This window comes from Crotalus tigris, unplaced genomic scaffold (genome assembly GCF_016545835.1).
Source record: "Crotalus tigris isolate CLP2741 ecotype Arizona unplaced genomic scaffold, ASM1654583v1 scf7180000017666.27876245, whole genome shotgun sequence".
NCBI classification, from domain to species: Eukaryota; Metazoa; Chordata; class Lepidosauria; order Squamata; family Viperidae; genus Crotalus; species Crotalus tigris.
Window position 1 is genome coordinate 1,760,001 of NW_024096551.1, and position 22,000 is coordinate 1,782,000.

Below are 22,000 nucleotides of genomic sequence, written 5' to 3' on the forward strand. Positions count from 1 at the left end.
AGCACAAAAGGGAATCACATGACCTCAGGACACTGCGACTGTCATAAATATGAGCCAGTTGCCAAGCAGCTGAATTTTGATCATGTGAACATGGGGATGCTGCAATGGTCATAAGTGTGAAAAATGATCATAAGTCACTTTTTTCAGTGCCATTGTAACTTTGAATAGTCATTAAATGAACTGTTGAAAGTTGAGGACTACCTATACTCCACTGATTTAATAAAACAGGGATGAGAAACTCTTACTTTTATAGTCTTTAGAATTCTTTCAAGGTGATGGCTAAAAACTGAAGGCAATTTCCTGCTATTTTTAGATAGGAAATGGATACAGATAGTCCTTGCTTACTGACTGAATTTATGACAGTCCTTCTCCCAAAAAACTACTTACAACCTGGTTCTGCAGTTCTGAATCCACAATCACTTAACTGCATTTTGGGTATTTAGCAACCAGTTTACAGCTGGTTGCAGCATTCCAGGATGATATGACCACACTTTATTACATTGTTTGCCAATTTCCAGCAAACAATACCCACAGTAATATGTTGACTCAATCACTGTGACGTTCACTTAATGACTACTGCATTAACAATATGGCATTTGTTTAATGATTTTATAACTTAATGTTTAAATTAAGTTATAAAATCAAGTCTGGTCATGTTGATGCCTCAACATAGCAGTCACGACTTAGGATGGAAATTTGGGGCACCATTATAGTCATAAACTGATATTATTTGTATTGTAGAACTGTACTACAAAAGCATTAATAGGCATTTTTACTTTATAAGGCACAACAATCAACAGTCTCTCCAAAAAACATAGCCCTATTTATTCTGCATTCTTCAACCGTCCCTCATCCAAACTTTAATGCTCAAGTATCAAATGATTGCCCACTTATGCTATACAATTATTGATAATCAGGACATTCTCAGTATGAGACTGAATTTAATTAATTAATTAATTAATTTGCTGTGGGATAACTCTAGGCAGCTAACAACAACAAAATATAAAATTATAAAAAAATGTATATAATTTTTCATGTCATCTTGATAACATCATAGCATCTATTACACCCTATTGGGGCATCTTTAGGGGTGAATGTTTTTTAAAAAGTCAAACATCAAAATTCTGTCCTTTTTGAAGGTGTTGCACATTCGATGCATGCAAAAGAAGGGGAAGCTTCAATTGCATGATTTTGGTACCATCTTGATTTTTTTGACTTCTTCCATAGATGTACAATATTGACTGTACCTTCAGCAAGCTAATACTAATGTTCTATTTTAAATGTACCTTTGGAGTGAACATATATCGCAGTCCATTAGTAGCTCCATGAAGTGTTAAGACTCTGATTAAATATATAATAAGGACTACATAAGGTAATATAGCTGTTACATAAAGAATCTGCAAAAAAAATAAAAAGGTACATTTATTAGAAGTGGAAAATATTCCTATAGCTGATAATTAATATCTTTATTTTAAATTCTAAATGAGTTTCAAGAATATTATTATTTAGCATTAGAGGTTAAATTCCAAATGGTATATGTGTACTCATACTGAACTCTTAATGATGAGCTTCAATCAATAAAATAAATAATTCAATGTTTTGGAATATAATTTGGAATGGCCATAATTTCTGGTTCTTATGACAAATTAATATATTATTGGCTTTAATTATGTAGGTAATTCCTGACTTACAATCACAATTGAGTCTCGTGTTTCCATTGCCTGTTGTTAAGTGAATTTTGCCCCATTTTATGATCTTTCTTGACATAGTTGTTAAGTGAAACACTGAGTTGTTAAATTAGTAACTCGGTTGTTAAGTGAATCTGGCTTCCCCATTGACTGCTTGTCAGAGGGTCACAAAAGGTGATAACACGATCCCAGGACATAGCAACCATCAAAAATACATCCCTGTTGCCAAACATTCAAATTTTGATCATGTGACCTTGAGAATACCACAATGGTTGTAACTGAAAAATTATCATACTTCACTTTTTTCAGTGCTGTTGTGATTTTGAAAGGTCACTAAACAAATGGTTATGTTGAAGACTATCTGTAGTTGGCTAAAAATTGTAATATTCTAATAGTCATTGAAATAACACTTAGTAGGGCAAGTTTTCAAATTTTAAATCTTTCTATGATAACTGAATTAAGATAACTAAATGTTTAATGTTGTTTCAGTTCTGCATGTACATATGCATAGATGCAAACATGCACATGCATTTACTGCCTATTTCATTTCAACTATGCACATTTCTATTCATATATTTATAAAAACCTTTCTAATAATATGAACTTTTGTGATAGAGAAATTCACAGAGCTCAGAATCTATTTTTCTGTTAAAAAGTCACCACACGGTTGTGTTTATTCATACAACTAACTATAATTCCCTGGCCAAATTAAATCCCAAATTATTTTAAAAGGTTTTCAGGATTTTTTTTCTTGTCTTCAGTTATATTTATATAACTTATAACTTTATATTTATGAAACCGCAGTATGTTCAACCCCAGTACATTTCTTACCTTTCCAATATGTTCTGTTCCACGCAGAATACACAAATAGACCAATAGCCAAGCCAGGATGAGACAAGCTGCTTGCTCCCATTGGATGCTTCCACTTTCCTCAATGGATGGAGAAATATTGAGGGTTTTCCTATACCAGAAGTACTGAGTCGGTGTTGCTTTCTCACATTCTTCCTCATAGTTTGTGTGGTTAATACTCAATGGACAGCTTGCCCATGGCAAAGGATCCTTTAAGGGTGAATCAGATATTAAATCCATATAGATCAGTCCCAATACTGTCAGACATCCAAATACAAAGGCTGCAGTGGAAGATATGGGGAAGATGGCTATGTGATAGACCACATGCACTGGTTTTAATCCCCAATGTGAGTAATCACCCACAACAACAATTTTCAGGCCAGAACTGATAGTTCTGTAAGTACTAAGCAATTTCAAAGCAGCAATTATTGTACAAAGAGCCAGTTAACTGAAGGGGCATAAAGAAAATGATATGGGTTTGAACCACTATCTTTAGAAGAAGCATCTCAACATTCACTCTGGCAGTGGGCAATCTGCTGTTTGATTTGCTTCATTCTTGTTTACAGTAAAGACTCTTATCTACCCATGCTGTTCCTGGAAGACTTTTGCCAGATCATAGCCATGTAAAATGTTAAATCTCTTTTTTTTAATAACAAATTTTATTGGTTTTTTAAGTTTTACAACAGAATGCTCAAGAAACACCGTGGTGGTTAGGTGATCAATCATCCAAAAACAAAATCATACAATAGCTCAAGTAAATACATTAAATGTTCCCTCTCTATTTCCCTCAAATAATATAACCTATTTAACATAATCCATTTCTACATTATATATCTATAAATCCTAATCCTGTTTTGAACTTTATTAATTTACAGTGACCATAGTCCAATTTAATCTTAGATAAACATATTATCACTTCGGGTATCCCTTCTAAAATACTAATCCGGATATATTCTAATTCATAATCTCATAAATCATTGATTTTATCACAAATCTCTCTTATTTCTTCAGATAGCATTTAAATCTCATTCAAATAATTATCATGTCTAAAAAAAGAACACACCTATTATTACACAAAACATCATCTTACTAACTTAACACACTCAATTAGTTGTTAAAGCAATCCAAATTTCTAAAAACCTCTTTCATATTCTTATTCTCATTCCATTACAAAATAATTTTCATACAAATAAACATATTATTCCAAAAAGTACATTCTTACTTTGTTTAACATATATATTCTAATAATCACAAATTTTCAACTCTAAATCTTAGTCCTTAAATCAATCCATATTTCTCAAAACCTTTTTAATCCATTACATATAATTTTAAATTTCTCTTTTTAATCTTATTCTGGCTTTCTTTTTATGCCAAACAGGTTTCCATAACAAAGCCTCTATTTCAGCAAATAGATCTCCCATTATTGCTTGTAATGTCATTTGAGTCAGTAAAAGACCTCCCATCCTCTGTTTTTGACGCCTGGCTCCTGTCTGCTGGATAAAACACTCGATCATGTCCAATTTTATAATTAGTAGATGATTATCAAAGTTGTCATAATTTTCCAACAGTTGTAATTTCAAGTCCATTTCTGTTAGTTTTGCAATTGTAGATAGTTTAGTTACAATCATTTTCTGGTCATTCAAAGTCTCCATAGGTTGTATGTAAATTAATTCCTCTTCTATTGCTTTTTGGTCTGTAGAATGATCAAATAGAGTCTGAAGGTCAGTTTGTAAGTTCACAATAGAATTTCTGTTTATTATTTCTGCAGTTCTCTCAGTAACTTCATAAATTTTTTCCAGCATGAGTTTACCGTTGAGTTGTAAATATGGTTTCTCCATTTCAGAAGTAACTAAACCTAGTTCTGTTATCTTTTAGTGGAGGCTATCAGTATCCACCCCCACCAATAACAGCTGTTGGACCAAAGAAAAAAGAAATAGTTGCAGTTTTAAATTTCTTCAGAAGATGTCCTCAGTAAACTATGAAAGTCTCTTGAAGACAACAAGAACGAGATTAGCAAAGTCAAAAAGCTATGAAATCTCTTTTCTGGCTTCTCATAGAGTTTGTTTTTTTTCCAAACAATAAAGATTTATCCCTTTAAAAAAATAAGTCCAAGACATAGGAAAACAATATTCTCCAGCTTAGAAGATATAATAATAAAGTTTTATGATAAGGATTTTTCCAGGGCCCCCAAGTAACCAAAAATAAAAATAGTCAATAAAAAGTTTTTTCTTTGTTATGGAAAGCTCTTTTCCCCAGATAAACAAAGGCAGCTCTTTCAAAGCAGGGAAGTAATTCCAAAAGGCTTTTAACAGGAGTGTAGTTAGGCAAAAAGAGAGAGGGAAAAGTCTCACCGGGATCATCCACGATGGTTTCTTAATGCTTAGATGTTCTTTTGACTTTCAGCTGGAGCAGCTAAATGATCAGCCATGTTACTGGTCAATCTTTTCTCCGTCAGCCCTGAGGAGCTGCCTCGGACCGTGGAGGGAGCTGCCTCCTCCCTCCGCAATCAACGAGGGTCCTCCTCATCGGAGGCAACTACCTGCAGTATGAAGCTCCATCCATGGGACCCTAAGCCATTTGAAAAAATCAGGTCTTCAGGCTCTTGTGGAAGGTCAAGAGGGTGGGAGCCAGTCTCACCTCTGAGATAAGATGTTCCAGAGAGCAGGAGCCATGGCAGAGAAGGCTCTTCTCCTGGATCTCACCAGGCTGACAGGATCTGCAGAGTGAGATGGTTCCTCGAGTAGCTTAGAGCCATGCCATGCAGGGCTTTAAAGGTGATGAACAACACCTTGAACTGTACCCAAAATCAGACTGATAACCAGTACAGCTCATGAAGCAATGTTGTAACATGGGCCACTCTATAGATCCAAAGAACTGCCCTTAGCATCACATTCTGCACCAGCTGTAGCTTCCAAATGCTCTTCAAGGATAGCCCCATCTAAAGTGCACTGCAATGCAAAGTCCAGCTGTGAGATGACTAGGGCTTGAATGACAGAGTGCAGAGACTCTTGATCCAGGAAAGATCATAATTGGTGCATACAATGTAGTTGTGCAAAGGCTCTCTTAGTCACTCTTTTGTTTTATCTTTGACATATGTGTCACATGTCCCATAAGATTTTATATTGTTCACAATGTTTTCAATACTTGTTCTGGATCAGCCAGTTAGATGAGAACTATATGTTAGAATCTTTGGCTTTTATAGGGTTAAGCTCTGTCTCCTTAAGAGATGGCTTATGGATAATGCAGTTTAGCTATTCAGTGAATCCCATGTTAACAAGTCAGTAGGAGGGGCTACTAAGTTTATCACAGGATATCCTGGCTACATGCCAGCAGTTTGGAATGTATTTGTCTGAGAAAGCATGGGATCACTAGAGGACAGACACGGTCTTAATTCATGCTAGAAGTTGATGTGAAGGAATTAATGATTTTACCTATGAAAATGGACAATTATGCAATATCCAGATAAAACTATGGAAATCGTGAGTTCTGACCAAGTATTCCTGGATTAAATATTTGTTTAAAAACCATCTTTGTTGAGTTGTCTGTCTGGTTTTAAATTGCAAAGCATCTCAGTTCAGGATACAGAACAGTAAAAACATTTCTTATGCTTCATATCAGCAGAAACAGCAATGTTCTTTATATGCAGTAAGATCAATATTATCTCAGTATCAGCTTTAAAGGAAGAAAAGTAAATTGATGTGGCTAATTTCCTCTAACTGCCTTTTTCGTCTGCCTGCATTTCCCTCCGTTGAAGTAAAGAGTTAAAGAAAGTACTCTGTTTACCAGCCAATGTTTAAAGTAAAGGGAAAGAGCCAATTTAGGTGCAGCCTCCCTCCCCAAAACGTTCCTCCCTATTGCATCTCATTGTAAGAATTTCTTGCATGTCTAAAGACTGTGTTTCTAAAGATCAGAGAAGCGTTGGAGCAGCCACTCCCCTCCTCCCCTCCTTTCTGTTGCATGAAGCCAAGAGAAGAGCAAGTAACTTTTAATTGCCTTCAAAGGGAGGAAAACTGAATGACTGTTCTCAGCCTGCCTGTTGCAAAGTGCTAATTTAGAGGGAAGAGAGCTGCTCCCACAACTCCCAAGCTGTATTTCCTTTGTCTGCATATTGCTCAAAACGGCACAACCCCTCCCTGCCTGCTAGCTCAGCATTTCAAGCAAAGGGCATGATATTTGCAAACTTTTATCTGCCCAGGCAAAGCAGCCTAGAAAAGTTACTGGACAAGGCATTTGTTTCTCTTGTTTGCAGGGGCACCTTTGAAGACAATAAAAACTCATTAGTAACCAAGCAACTGGTTTTAGAGGAGCTAAATTCCACCAAAATGGCCCCCTCCCTTGGAATCAAAAGAATGTGTTTCAGCTTAAATCCATCTCAAGCATAGGCAATGCAGTAATGGCCACCCCACTAGCAGATGCAATAGCATCCCCTGGTGGCCAATCTGCACACAATGCCTAAAAAGTCAAGTCAGCAAATAGCAAGCTTGCACCTACCCAAGTTAATATCACCTCCAGAGGTGAAAGAAGGAACTTCGCTGAAATTTCTAACTATACAGAGTGTGTCTCTGATGGTCAAAGAGCAAAGTTCCCTGAATTCATCCAAAGTAACCAGCACCCCTTAGTGGGCACAGAGTGAACTTCACCCAAAGTAATCATTCATGCAGCAGTCATCCCTAGTGGTGTCTTTTCTGAGGGCACATTAAGGAGGAAAAAAGCAGCAAATTAACCTTGCTTATTATCACAAAACCGTAACGACCAAGTGGATATTTATGGGAGCTAATTGGAGCTCAGTAATTTTCCAGGCAGTTAACAGCTTGCAACGTAATGACCAAGTGGATATTTATGGAGCTAGTTGGAGCTCAGTAATTTTCCAGGCAGTCAACAGCTTGCAATGTAACGACCAAATGAATATTTATGGGAGTTAATTGGAGCTCAGTAATTTTCCAGGCGGTCAACAGCTTGCAACGTAACGATCATGGTGGAAGTTTATGGGAACTAGTTGGAGCTCCGTAATTTTCTAGATGACTACTAACATGCAATGTGATACTGAGAGAAAGAGTTTAGCTTACCTTTCTCCAAGCGCCCCCAGTGGTTAAAGAAGGAACTTCACACAACCTTTAATCACACACAGAGAGAGCCCTTTAGTGGACAAAGGGTGAACCTTGAGGAAGAACACCCTTGTTGCTGACCCGCAAGCAGTGATCCCTAGAGGTCAAAGGGAACTTCGCTGACGTACCATGCACACAGGAGAGCGCACCCAGTGGTGCCTCCATGCACAGACAGCACTCCAGTGGCTGATCTGCAAACACGGACCCCTAGTGGTCAAAGAGTGAACTTTGCTGAAGTACTCACCCATGCAAACAGTGTACCCTGGTGGCCAAAGAGGGAATTTCCCCAAAGTGCCCACCCAGATAGAGTGACCCCTAGTGGTCAAAAAGCAAAGTTCATAGAATTCACTTCAAAATAGCTAGGAAGTTTACTGAACCTGTCCTAGCCATGGAGAAATGTTTCATTGATTTAGGAGAGTGGGTTCAACCAACCAGCCTAGATGAGTTACCCCAACCAGCCGGCCAAGGAGAAATGCTGCAACCAGCTAACCTTGACCTGTACACAGAAGCTGATGTCCAAGCTCCAGTGCAGCCAAAGACACCCCAGATACCCTATGACCTGAGGCAACAAAGAAAGCCTACAGAAGTCATGCGGTCGAGCCTGTTGGAGAAGTGGAATGAATTCTATGATTGTCATAGGGAATCCTGGGAGTTCCTACAGAGACTCTGCAATGACCCCAGACGCATACATTCTTTGACAGAAGATATGGACAGGCTTTTTCTAAGATGCACTGCATATAAACGGCATCTCCTAGACATACAGTCGCAACTAAGAGACCCAACAATCAAAGAGAAAATGCAACGCCTTAAGATGTTATACAAGGAACGTGAGAAATTACTTCAAAGCAGCAAGGAGTCTCTCCAAGCCAAACTTCAAGTGAAGGATACCCCAAGCAAGAGGGCTGTGTCCGAGATGTCCCATTGTTCGCATGCACAATCCCAGCGATCACATGTGGCCCACTCTCACGCCTCTAGCATAGCTTCACCCTTTCACCATAACTCGCCACAATGCCAGGCACATTCCAGCATGTCACAACAATCTCACGTTACAGGTGCCTCTTGCCATTCAAAAGCGTCTTCTCATCAGAGCAAAGTGTCCCGAGTTTCAAAGGCAGGGAGCTCTGCCATTCAAGCAAACATTGAAGCTGAAGCTGCCAATGCAGTCTTTTATGTGTTAGAAGCAGAACAGCAGAAAAAGAAAGAATTTACAGCGATAGAGGCTGAAGAAGCTCAAATGGAGGCCAAATGGGAAGCTGAAACAGTTCAAATGGAGGCCAAACAAAAGCTCATTACAGAGCAAATGAGAAGTGGCACATAAAGCAGCAAGAGCAGAAGCCCTTCAGGAGACACTCCAATGCACCACTTTCTTGTGCAATTTGAAATGAATGGAGATTGAGAATCAATATAACCGTGTGCAGGCCTACATTGACAACCAGAGTGCGTTTCAACGTGAACAGGCAGGAGCGCCGTGGTTATCCACAGACCCCCCAAAACCAGGTAGGAAGAAGAAGGATCTCAACGACCAAATGTACCAACCCAGCCTGACAGCAAACCCTGCACAGCACCACCAGAACCTCCAACACCCTGGGGAAGAAAGTTGGACTTAGGAGAGTACAAGGTAGGCTTTAAATGCTGTGAGTCTCTGGAAGACACAGCCAACTCTGGCAAAGCTAAGGAGAAGTCACCCAAACAAGAGTGACAAGCACCCGGAAGCCCTGCATCCAGACTCTGGACAGCTACAACAAGCAGCTTCTACTCCTCCTTCAACCAAGAAGCATGGCTCCAAAGAGCGCCCTGAAGCACCCACCAAGGTCAACTGCACATTAGTGTGTACTGACCCACCATTCCCCAGTGAACTTCCAAGCAAAGAAATATGCTTTGTACCACAGAGCACAGTAGGGAGGAAAGCCACTGAACGCTGCATCCAGCCGCTGATGGGAGCTCACAGTTCCTAAATCCTGGATTGGTCATCCCAGGAACATTCTGTGTTGACCAGCTTCTCCCAATTGCCTTATGGTTCCTAACTCCTGAAAATAAAAGCTTGGCTTGGTAGAGAGTAAATGCCCCTGACACCTTTGCCTACCACGGAATGGTCAGAGACCCAACAAGCTCCTCAATTGCCTTTAACATGGAACCTGAATGGGCCATCCCAGGAATGGTCTGTGTTGACCAACTTCAAACTTCAACCCAGATGAATATCTCAACAACCTCCATTCTCAGTAATGGAAGAGCACCTCATCTAAAACCACACCAAGAACACTTCACGCTTGTGACAACCAAATCCGTTTTGGAAGCAAAAGTGTTCCAGACCAGTAAAAATTACAACAACTTAGTGTTGTCAATAGAGGACAAACAATTTCTGCAGCTACACGCGTTTTCCCTGAGCACCACACACTGGGACAGGCTGCATCTGCCAGAACAGAAACAAGACTGGGAGTCATGGAGTGCACTCCTAAGATGTCTCCAAAGCATACACATGCAACACATGTATTTCTCCAGTTCACCCACCACTGTACAAAAGAAAGAATTGTATGCTTCCTCAGATGTGTCAACAAAGGTGATTGCAACCATAAGATACATCAGAGTCTACAGCGGGGAGAGCTGCAGTGTCGTCTTTGCCACTGGAAAAGCGAAATTGACCATACAACAAGGCCACACTGTCCCAAGGTTAGAACTCCGTGGTACCATATTGGCCGTAAAACTCACCAACCTGACAACGAAAACGATAAGCCTTGAGCTACAATCTACCACCTTCTACAGAGACAACAAGGTGATGTCAAGATACATCTGCAACCAAAGCAGACACTTCTATGTCTATGTAGGCAACAGAGTAGAAGAGATTGAAACATCTTTAAGCCCTGAGCAATGGCAACATGTGCCAACAGATAAGAATCTTGTGAACCAAACTAAGTGGCCCACCCATGCGACACAGTTGACAGAATTGATCTAGCTAAAAAGTCCTGAGTTCTTGGCTTGTCCAGACAGCTTGATGCCACAGAGACCAAAACGCTATATGCTTCTAGTTCCAGATCAACATGCCAACATTAAACCTCAGGCACCCAGTAAATTCCTCATACAGGATGAGAAAACGACCGTCCAGACCATCTGCTTGTCCTCAATGGGCAAAGAGACAGAGAAACCACTTTCTAGCCAATTCCTAGAACCAGCCTGCTTCGAACGTTCCTTTAAACGAGACACCTGAGATTGGGCATAGTACTGATCGTCCTGATCACTTGTCTTAGCATCCCAAGAACTAGCTTTGTAGGAGCCTGCAAGGACTTACAGACTATCAAAGGTATTTGTCATGACCCAGTGATTGACAAATGTCTGAAAACCAAAAATTACCCTCCCCATGTATCTCAAATGGGCGAAGCGTGGGAGCGCATGATTGGCATACCCTGCAAAACATGGACTCTATGTCGTCAAAGACACCCATGCCCACGCATGAAGTCCTCACTACCCTCATGACAACAGTAGCAGCCATCTTCAATGCTCCATCAGTGGTTCCAGATCCTTCAGTTCCTGAGTATCCTGAGTTTCCTGCACCTGCTGTTCCTGAGCTTCCTATGATTCCAGCTCCTGCTGTTCCTGAGCTTCCTGTGGTTCCAGCTCCTGCTGTTCCTGAGTTTTCTGCATTTCCAGCTTCTTCTGTTCCTGAGTTTCTGTGGATTCAGGTTCCTTTGTTCTTGAAAAATTTTGGGCTCCAGCTTTTCTGATCCAGAAATTCCTTTGGTTCCAGTTTCTCCTACAGGAAGAAGACCTTGTCTTGCTGAGAGACAAGGACATATACTAGAACTCTTGGCCCATGGGACTCATGTACCAGGCCCCACCCAGTTCTGATGGATTGGTTCACCAAGTTGAGGTCCAGATTGTGAAGCCATGTGATTCAGATCGTGACTCAAAGACTCTTGCACCAGACTGATCACTGACCTGGTCCCGTTGCTGAAGAAGACTGAACTGGAAGATTGAACCTCAAACTATGTATTTGTGTTTATTCATTGTTTGATGTAAAATCTTGTTTATCCCTGATATAGTTGTGCATGTTTTGTATTTACCTTATAGTTATGCATGCTTGATACCATGTTTTGCCTATTTTAGTCACTAGTTAGTTAGCAATAAGAATTGCATGCTTCAATGCTACATTTTTTGCCTATTTCAGTTAGTTAGTAGTGGAAATTATATTTCCAAGCGGAGAGTGTTCTGGATCAGCCAGTTAGATGAGAACTATATGTTAGAATGTTTGGCATTTATAGGGTTAAACGCTGTCTCAAGAGATGGCTTATGGGTAATATAGTTTAGCTATTCAGTGAATCCCATGTTAACGTCAGTAGGAGGGGCTACTAAGTTCATTACTGGATATCCTGGCTACATGCCAGCAGTTTGGAATGTCTTTGTCTGAGATAAGCATGGGATCACCGGAGGACAGACACGGTCTTAATTCACGCTAGAAGTTGATGTGAAGGAATTAATGATTTTACCTACGAAAATGGACAATTATGCAACATCCAGATAAAACTATGGAAATCGTGAGTTCTGACCAAGTATTCCTGGATTAAATATTTGTTTAAAAACCATCTTCATTGAGTTGTCTGTCTAGTTTTGAATTGCAAATCATCTTAGTTCAGGATACAGAACAATACTTGCCAGAGATAATAAGTGCAAGAAGGAGGACTAAATTGTTATATATTCACAGATCCTGGTGCTCTCTGAACTTGATTATTTGCTTGTAGATATTTCATTATTCAGCAGATAACATCTAAAGATATGAATCTAACATTTTGCCTGTAACTGACCATGTAAGAACTGTTGCACATTTCTTGTTGTTCTAAAGAGAAAAGGATTGTCTCTTTTCAAAAGCTAGTTCTTTTTTATTAAGCCACTGACAATAGGTTAAATATTTCATTAATCATTGATGATGCTATCTAGTTGGATAATAAAATGTTTACAAACAAACAACCAAGCTCAGAGAGCAGCAAGGGATTCACAGCTTAGCCATTTTTTATAAGCTTGCTAATAATACTCAATTGTTTCATTACAATTTTCCAAGAAATTGTTATGAATTATTATTTAAGTCAAAGATGGCCAGCATAAGTATATGTGGATTGATATTAATTGTTTTACTCTATTAGAATCTCTGTCTTTAATAGCATTCATAAACTATATGGAAAATGGTGAAAGATGCTGGAAGAAGGAATTCTTCCTCAGTTGAAAAGTAAATGGGGATCTTCCACATGTAGAAGAATCCTATTTTGTGCCACATGAACTCACACCCTTCACTAAAACAAGCAAAAATAAATATATATTTTATTCGACATCCAAGGAATTAAACTGAACAGGAGTGCATTTTTATGACAACGCTTTGCATTTCTGAAACACACACACACAAAATCTTGGTAGATACTGCTATTGCACAACAAAGTGAGAAATCATAACACTGTTATTACAGAGAAGTTTTTTGTTTGGTCATATATTCCCATTTTGTCTCAGTGCACTCTGAACAACCCAAGTCCAAGAAATATTATGCAATCAGAAGTGCTTGTATGGAACATCATAAAATATTGCCATAACCTATCAATAAAATCCACTATATGATTTCAGGGAGAGATTATTTTGCTTAACTGCAAAAATGGGTAATAATACTTTAAAAGTGAAGTGGTAAAATACAACATTAAGCCTCAGTTGTAGGCTGAAGAGGCATAACATAAAATAATTATTGCTAACTGCAGCATGTTTATGCTACAGTAAGGAGGAATTAGAGAAGAAGCCCTTAGATATACAACTGACACGTGAGTCACAGGGCATTCCAAACTCCTGTGTACATTTGTTCAGCCTTGCCCCATCTCACATTAGAGGAAATCATTGCTGGTCATGTTCAAAAGAAGGGAGATGTTGGTAGGAGAGGAAGTGAAACTGGGAGAACTCACCAGTTAAGATTCTGTCCCATCACAGAACAGAAAAGCTTGGCCACAAAGACAGCCAATTTTATGTTGGCTTACTAAAGGACTGGTGAATAACACTTGAAACCAGTTGCTGGTTTTGTTCAAACAGAAAAGGAAGAGAAATCATTGCTTACCCTCAGGTATCAAGCATTTTAAATAAGCAGCATTTTCACCCTTTATCTCTTGAGTCCTTCAAACAACATTTTTGCATAACTGGGAGCCATTAAAGTGGCAAAACTGTGTTTGAGAACTGGATATAAAATATTTATCCCAATCCATCCTTCTCACCCCACTTCTCTTTCCCTCCCTCCCTCTCTCTCTCTCCCTCCCTCCCTCCCTCCTTCCCTCCCCCCTCTCTCATCACTGCAGTTTCTGGTGTTTACACACACAAAGGGAGGTAAGTTCAAAGTATTATTTGACTCACCTGAAATGAATGGAAAAGATACCAGAATGCCCAGCCATTTATAACATTGTAGTACATGGAGAGGAAAAATGACACAACAACACTGGCAATTCCTGAAAACAAGAAAATTATATGTCAGGCAAATGGGAATAAACTGATCATTGCTATCACCCCCTCAGAAGTGTTAATGCTTTGAAAACAATCCCAAGGTTTTTTTAATGTCTCCATACAAGTCAGAAAAAAAGATGCTACTGATTTAAGAATTGTTTTAATAAATGAACTGCTTAAAGCAGCTTATCTTTGTACAGTTCATGCAGAAGCCTTAAAAAAATAATCGCTGCTTTAATCAGTAGCCCAGATGCAATGCTTACACTCCTGTGAAGGTCTGATATGGTGCTGGCACTGTTATGAAGCTTGCAGCACTTCTAATGAATCATTTTTTGAAGATGCACAGTCTTACTCATAAATAATCCCCTCCTCTACATATTTTCCTGTAATTATTTCCATGAAACTCTTCACATAAACAGAACGCTCAAGGTGAATTGGGCTATTAAAACAGTAAATTCTTCTCTATCTATTTTCTGGGTTTTATTGCAAATTTTGGTAGCCATGAACTATTGACAAACAAGCGGAGATTTAGCAAAAATTTGAAATAGTGAGACAATGGAAGAGGGAAGCACTTTCAGTAGAGAAAAGGTGCATTATCCGTCCTGCAGGAAATGGCAAAAAAAAAAACAAAAAACAAAAAACCAACCTCAATATTTTTCAAGGGAATTGAATGGAATAGATGGAATTTTGAACAAAGAGCTTTCCACATTGCAACAATTAGTTGATCAAACTGCATGGAACTAAATGAATCCTCTTCACTTTTTTTCCAGTAAATCAATAATTTCTATAAAATAGTAACCTTGCTTCATGGATGAGTTGACCTGACCATAAGTATCTCATTCAACACCTTGTGGGTTGTGTTACATAATGTTAGAAGACTGCTAGCTTAGGGTAGGAAACAACAGTTTAGAGATAAGAAAGTTGTACCTAAACTTAATCTCTCCTCTTCATAATTTATACTATAGTTATAGTCAGGCAGTTCAATTGCTTCCCTTAGCCAGTTTTTCCTGTATCTTTTAATAACATCTCAGTTTGAAAGGGTCAACTGCTCTTATCCATATCTTAATTACTGTGTGCCTGTATTGGGTTAGAGTTAATTTTCCCATTCATTAGGTCCAGATGTTATAATAGTTCACCAGGCAGGATTTGTTATTTCAAACAACATTTCCTTCTGAATATACATTTACATTCTTTGATATATCATTTCCCCAGATATAGCAACTATTTTTGTTAGATGGCTTTGTTACTCTTCCAAATGATAAAATTCCCTCAGTGTGTGAGGAAATAAAAGTAGGCAGGCTGCTTCATGTTTTTATAGACAACTGGATTCTATATTGCTATGTTTCTATCTTTGGGTATGTATCAGTTGGGAAATACTTCACTTCCCAGCCTTTTCTGGCTTTTTAAACAAGCAATAAGTATATTTGATGCTGATGTCATGTACTGGAGATGACAAAAATTGCTTATTTGAAGACATTTCAAGTTTTTCCTGAATTAAAAATTGGCTTGTATTTGCAATTTAAAATTTAAAAAAGGATTGATTTTGTATTTGTAACTTTACAGGATTGAAATTGTGCATGTAGATTTTTTTTTTAAGAAAAAAGCATTGTTTGTCCTTCCTTTCATCAAAGCTCGTGATAGAAAAGCAAGAGCAAGATGTCTACAAACGTATTACAAACTTGTCTTACAATCACAATAGAGCGCAAACTTTCTGTTGGTGAGACATTTGTTAAGTGAATGTTGCCCCATTTTACAACCTTTCTTGCCACAGTTGTTAAGTGAATCATTGCAGTTGTTAATTTAGTAACAAGTTTGTTAAGTGAATCTGGCTTTCTCATTGACTTTGCTTATCAGAAAGTCACAAAAGGTGATTATATGACCCCAGGACACTGCAACTGTCATAAATATGAGTCAGTTGCCAAGCATCCAAATTTTGATCACCTGACCATGGGGATGCTGCAACAATTTTCACAATGGTTGTGAAAAACAGTCATAATAGATTTTTTCAATGCAGTTGTAACTAAACAACTTGTTTAGTTGTCACTAAACAAAAGGTTATAAGTCAAGGACTATTTGTAAAATCCACAAGCAAAACAATAGATCTCTAGCAGGTATATTAAAAACCAATTGTCATTTTATATGTAAACAAGAAAAGCAAGCAATAGATAGACAAAAACCCACCAACTCCACAGAGGTAAGGACTTATAGCATTCCATGTGCCAATGCTCCCTTGGCGCATATGTTGTCCTATTGCCAACTCTAAGAATAACAATGGCATTCCTTCCACAACTAACATAATCAAGTATGGGATTAAAAATCCACCTGCAAGAGAAACAAAAGCATATATGTATTACAGTCAACTATCTAGTACTTAGGTAAAAGCTTTAAATAAGTGCTTAATATAGTGGGGTTTTTTCCCAGCTTGACAACTTTAATATACATGGGCTTCAACTCCCTGTGTTCCCCAGCCAGTAGGCTTGCCAACATATCTTTCATTACTTGTTTCAACAAATTTCTGCAGAAAATATAGGGATAAACAATAAAAAACACCAGAATACAGTTCCTAACTTTGATAGCAACAACTTTTGCTTTCTCCATAATGAATGAATGGAATGAGAATTATATGTTTCAGAAAAAGTACATACCCAATCCCAAGTACAAAATGCAAGAATTGGTCTATACTGTATTCTCAATATCAATTTTTTTAAAAAATCTGTATGCTAAATCAAAATTTTCTTAGCCGTGTTTGAAAAAATAAAGTACTCTTTATTCATGTAATATACTAAGCCAAAACGAAGCAGCCACATTACAGCTGAGCATCATGTGTGAATCTATCCACAGAAATGGAGTCACATATCTTCATGGGCACTTTTTTTCATAGGTATCCGTTCCAAACTACACTGATTCCAAAATGCATGTCATGATGTTATAGCACAGGTGCTGCTCTTTCACACTTGCAATGCAACATCAGATCTATGAATATTAAAAAAAAATCTGGATTATAAGGCACATTGTGCTCCTTACCTCCTTCACTTGATTGTGCTTCAACTTTGTGTTATAATATCTAATTGCTCAGGTACACTCCACAAGCATTAGGATGTACGTCCATCCAGAAAGAAAATCTAACAACTTCAGTGTGATTTATCTTCCGGGAAATGGATTTAGTCATGCAGATTATAGCATACAATATAATAGTATATGAAATTGCTTAAAATAAGTCTCTGTGGGGCTTTTTCTCAGGAAACAATTGTTTCTAAATGAAAAGCATTCATATCTGGTTTTGTCTGATTATTTATTTCTTGCTATATCTTCCTTTTCCTAGAATTGGAGCTTGATAATTAGCCTATACACTGGAAGGGTTTGCCAGAATAATTTTCTGTAAATCACATAGTCTAGATGTGATTTAGTAGAATGGTTTAAACAGTTCAGATAGAGTAACTGTTAAAGTATAACTAATTGCTATAAAGAGCATTAAATTATAACCAAAGAAAGTGAGAAAAGATCAAAAGTACATAAAGATCCAGGTTTTGGTCTAATGGGTAGGGTGCTGGCCAAGAAACCAAAAGATGTGAGTGCTGGTCTTGCCTTAGGCATGTAAGCTGGATGGGTAACTTTGGATCTGTCACTCTCTCTCAGTCCAACCCACTCCTCAGGGTTGTTGTTGAAGAAAATAGGAAGAGGGAAGAGTACTGTGTATGTTATACATCTTGAGTTACAGAGTAAGCTAAAAAAATAAAATAGAGTCAAAACTAACACAGAGAAATAAATATTTCCTAGCTGAAATCAGTAGAACCGTAAGCATATATAATTAGGATTGAGCTGTGACTGCAATTGACAAAAGCTAGCTTAAAGCTATATTTTTTTTCAATTTTCTCCACCCACCTCACCCCATAAAGAGGATTAGTGAAGCCTTCTCTTGAACAGAACCCAGACTGAATCCAGCTTGGCCTAGCCTTACTGGTGAAATGAGGTTGTCCATCCATCATCCATCCATCTGTCCATCCTGCCTGCCTGCCTGTCTGCCTCTCCCTCCCTCGTCACTTTGGAGTCCTTAACAAGTACTAGTCTACGGATTTTTTCCTAATAACTCCAAGTTTTAATTTGGAGAAAGACTGCTCAAAATAGTACTAATCATAAGGTATCATTTAATCAAAAACATCTCAAATAAGTTATATTTTGACTTTGAAATGCCAGACTTCTACTATTGAAGAAAGGCTAATGATGAAAACATGTAATGTTTATGGCTAATTCATTGGATAAAGTGAGGTGGTTGCCTCTAGTAGATGATTATTGGCATTATGAAGAGGCTGCAATTAATTATCATTGGATATTTATTGTAAGAGAGAATATTGCTGAATATTCTGCCTCAGAGCCGAAACAATTTACGTGGCCTTGGGTATGATGAACTATAACCAAGACTGGGATGAAGAAGTGCTGCTAATACCCAGACTTTGGGGAAAGAAATAGCAAACTGAAGATGGCTCTGCTAAGAATCGATCCAATGATCGCAGCTGAATAAAGAGCTAATAAAACCTGTTCTTTATCATCTCTCTCCAGACAAGGAGAGGAATTAAGAATGCTCACAAGTGCTCTAACACCACCACCAATTGTTCCTCGTGAAGAGACTGCAAGATAGCAATCTCAGGATGGTAGTGGTGGTGTTAGAATTCTGGGAGATGAGGAAAAGCCATGTTAACTAAAAACATGTTTGGCACCTTACCAATGGACACTAGGTTTGTAAATTCTATTTTTAATCACTTTTGTAAATTATTTGTTAACTACTTTTTAACTATGAGGAATAGAGTAGAGTAGAGTAGAGTAGAGTAGAGTAGAATAGAATAGAATAGAATAGAAATTTGGAGGTCCTCTAATCTAGCCCTCTACTCAAGAGGAGACGCTATACCAGTGATGGCGAACCTTTTAGAGACCCAGTGCCCAAACTGCAACCCAAAACCCACTTATTTATCACTGGGTGCTGGGTGGGCGGGGCCAGGGTGGTGGTGGCAGACTGGGTGGGCGGGTCCAGGGCGATAGGGGCCAGTCCCTCGCCATCTCCAGGGCACAACATGCATGCCCACAGAAAGGGCTCTGAGTGCTGCCTCTGGCACGCGTGCCATAGGTTCGCCACCACTGCCCTATACCATTACTAAGGAACCCTAAGACTCAGTTTTACAGCATTAGGTGATATTCCTTCAACCCTTAGCAAAATTTTAAATACAAGTTGAAATGTTTTTTTTCTTTCATAATAAATAGCAAAATGGTGATTAGAACTTTGATTTTGAAAGGTTACAAATGTAATAAGGTTGCAGAAAACGCATTTCTTAGTATTCTTTTAAAAATGAAAACATGATGGGATGGGACTTTGAAGATTGGACACTAGAGAGAATCAGAAGGTATTGATGGGAAGAACAATTAAATTTGACCCAGAATGGATTAAAATGGATATATTGTATATTTTTGAACAAGGACCCAGAAGTCAATTTTGATAGTTCGACTTTATAGATTGTTGAAACATATTATGGAAGAGGAACATTTTTACCAGACAAGACTGAGACTGATCTGAAAATAGATTTAAAAATGATAGGCTACAAAAATGAAATGGAAAAAGATGCTGTACTGAAAATACAAATAAAATATCAATATTATTAAAAGTAAAAGAAAGGAACATAAGTTTGGTTTATTTAATCATGGTTAAAATAGATATGTTATTATGTCTGGTAACCTTTAATGAACTTTTGCTGATCAAGACTGAACAATGAGGCTCTAGGATTTATTTATATACAAGAGATGTGATATGGAAGAAGAGATCACTTCTTGAATTTTAAGAGAATTTTAAAATTGTACTTGTGATTGAAAGGGGAAGTCATTTTTATATATTTCTTTTCAATCTATTTTTCACATTTTCTATTTTTTCTATTTATTTTTTAAATTTTTACTAGTTTTTATCTCTTTAATTGTATTTTCTAATAAAATTACTATATAAAAAAGAAATGCTGCTAGCTGCTCACTTCAGACTGCAAACTATTTTGAGGTAGTCTTATGCACTGAACAGATTGGTGGTTTTAGATTCTAATTCTTTTTCAACTTAGAAGCACATTGTTAGTTTTTAATCCCCAAATCCAAAGAATTGGAATCAGAAAACTTGTCTGTCACTGGTTTATGTATTTGCAAATGAAAGGAAGATTTAAATTAGATTTTTAAAACTTATGGAATTGACCTTGCAAAAAATGAATCTAAAATTGTACTGTGTAATTAATGATGAACATGTTATTGCCAAGTTTATAAATTGTTGTTGAAACTGAACTTGAAGAATGAGTATGTGAAATATCATATGTCCCAAATGAGCAATGTATTTTGGGTATAATGCAATGCTTGGAAAATGGAAAACATGTGCATGAACGGTTTAGGAATTTACATTAAATTATAACTTAAAAGAAAATGTTTATAAAATGATATACCATTAGTATTTAACACCTTTAGTAATCATAATTAATAAAGATATTTCAAATGTATGTTGGAAATATAAAGAAGGAATTTTTAATCATCTTTGGTGGACCTGCAATAAATCAAAGAAATATTGGAGTAGGACTCATATCTTAATACAGAAGAGTTTTAATGTAAATATAAAGATAAAACCAAATACTTTTTTTTTTGCTTAATAGAGAAAGAACTTGAAAACAAATGGAACTTTCAGACTTCCGGTTTTGTGTGGTAGCACACGGTTGCGGGATTGCGAAGCTCTGCTTCCCCTAGCACTTTTCATCCTGCCAGGGGAATCTAAACGGGTCTAAAGCCACCCCGAAGAAGCGGCGAAGAAAGAGGGGCACCCCAGCAATCCGGGAATGACGCTGGTTGTCCCATTTGAACTGGAAATTCTCTCTAACCTGACAGGAGAAATTCTGGCCCCACCTCAGTAACCAGCCCAAGCTACTTGCAGCCGAAGTCCACCAATACTCACCACAACATTGGTGAACAGTGTGCTGAAACTGGGTGAGAAATTTGATCTTCTCTCTCCTACTTTATATTCTGAACTTTTGGAAAAAATACTCCAGGAAGCAAAAAAAGCCTCCAAAAGTGAAAAGGAGAGCTTAGCTCCACTCTCCCATGGAAGGATGTGGCAAATTAAACTGTTAAGGGGGCAAGAAACATACTGTTACTGACATCTAGTGGTGGAAGAGAATATATAACTTTAGCTGCTTTGTTATAAGTATTGGCAGGACACCCAAAATGAGATAATCTACTTCTCTGATTCTTAAAAACTGCTAAACAAAACATCCTGGGCCAGCCACAATAAGCAAAGACTATAATTGAAAAAAAAAACATAACTGACCTTCCTGGATGATGAATACTTATTTACTGTGCCTTTAAAGTTGTTTTCAGAGAAAGAAAAAAAATGAGTTTTAGCTGTCATGGAATCTCAGCAACTTGCAAAAAGAACTTGTCAAGAAAAACCAAATACTTTCCAGGAGGAAATGCTCACTACGTTGCAACTAATCCAAATAACAATGGCTCTATACTACAATGAAATTAAAAACAACTTTGATAACATAAATGGACATATCTCTACGTTAACCTTACAACATAAGAATTTTCAGAAAATGAAAAAATCTACCAATGGAAGGGGTAGTGATTTAACGCAGATGAAGGAAAACATACAAAATGTGACTGAAGCACCGGAACTGGAAGAGATAGTCCACACCCCAGAATCACAAAACAAAGCCGAAGATAAAAAGAAAAGCCTGACAAAATAGATCACGGAGATACTAAAACTTGAGAGACAAAGATAAAAGAAATCAACATCTTACCTAATCTAAGTCTTGCCATTTTCTTCCACAAGAAAATGGCAAGACTTTTTAACTAAGTGGAATAGATGGATGAGAAAAGCCATTTGGCAAAAGAAAAAAAACT

At 37.7% G+C, this 22,000-nt stretch overlaps 1 protein-coding gene across 5 annotated transcripts in view; it reads right to left on the bottom strand.

The window, feature by feature from the left end:
- The window catches only part of SLC6A20 (solute carrier family 6 member 20), a 44,426-nt gene that overhangs the window by 13,361 nt on the left and 9,065 nt on the right, over positions 1–22,000 (bottom strand). For 2 of the 5 annotated variants that reach the window (XM_039336138.1, XM_039336143.1), the window contains exons 2-5: positions 16,274–16,414; positions 14,006–14,097; positions 2,520–2,818; positions 1,287–1,397 (exon numbers count right to left, since the gene is read on the bottom strand). In XM_039336138.1, coding sequence (XP_039192072.1) covers positions 1,287–1,397; positions 2,520–2,818; positions 14,006–14,097; positions 16,274–16,414 — 643 coding nt within the window. The remainder of the gene's footprint in view (positions 1–1,286; positions 1,398–2,519; positions 2,819–14,005; positions 14,098–16,273; positions 16,415–22,000) is intronic. The other 3 variants (XM_039336140.1, XM_039336139.1, XM_039336141.1) reach the window with 3 other exon arrangements.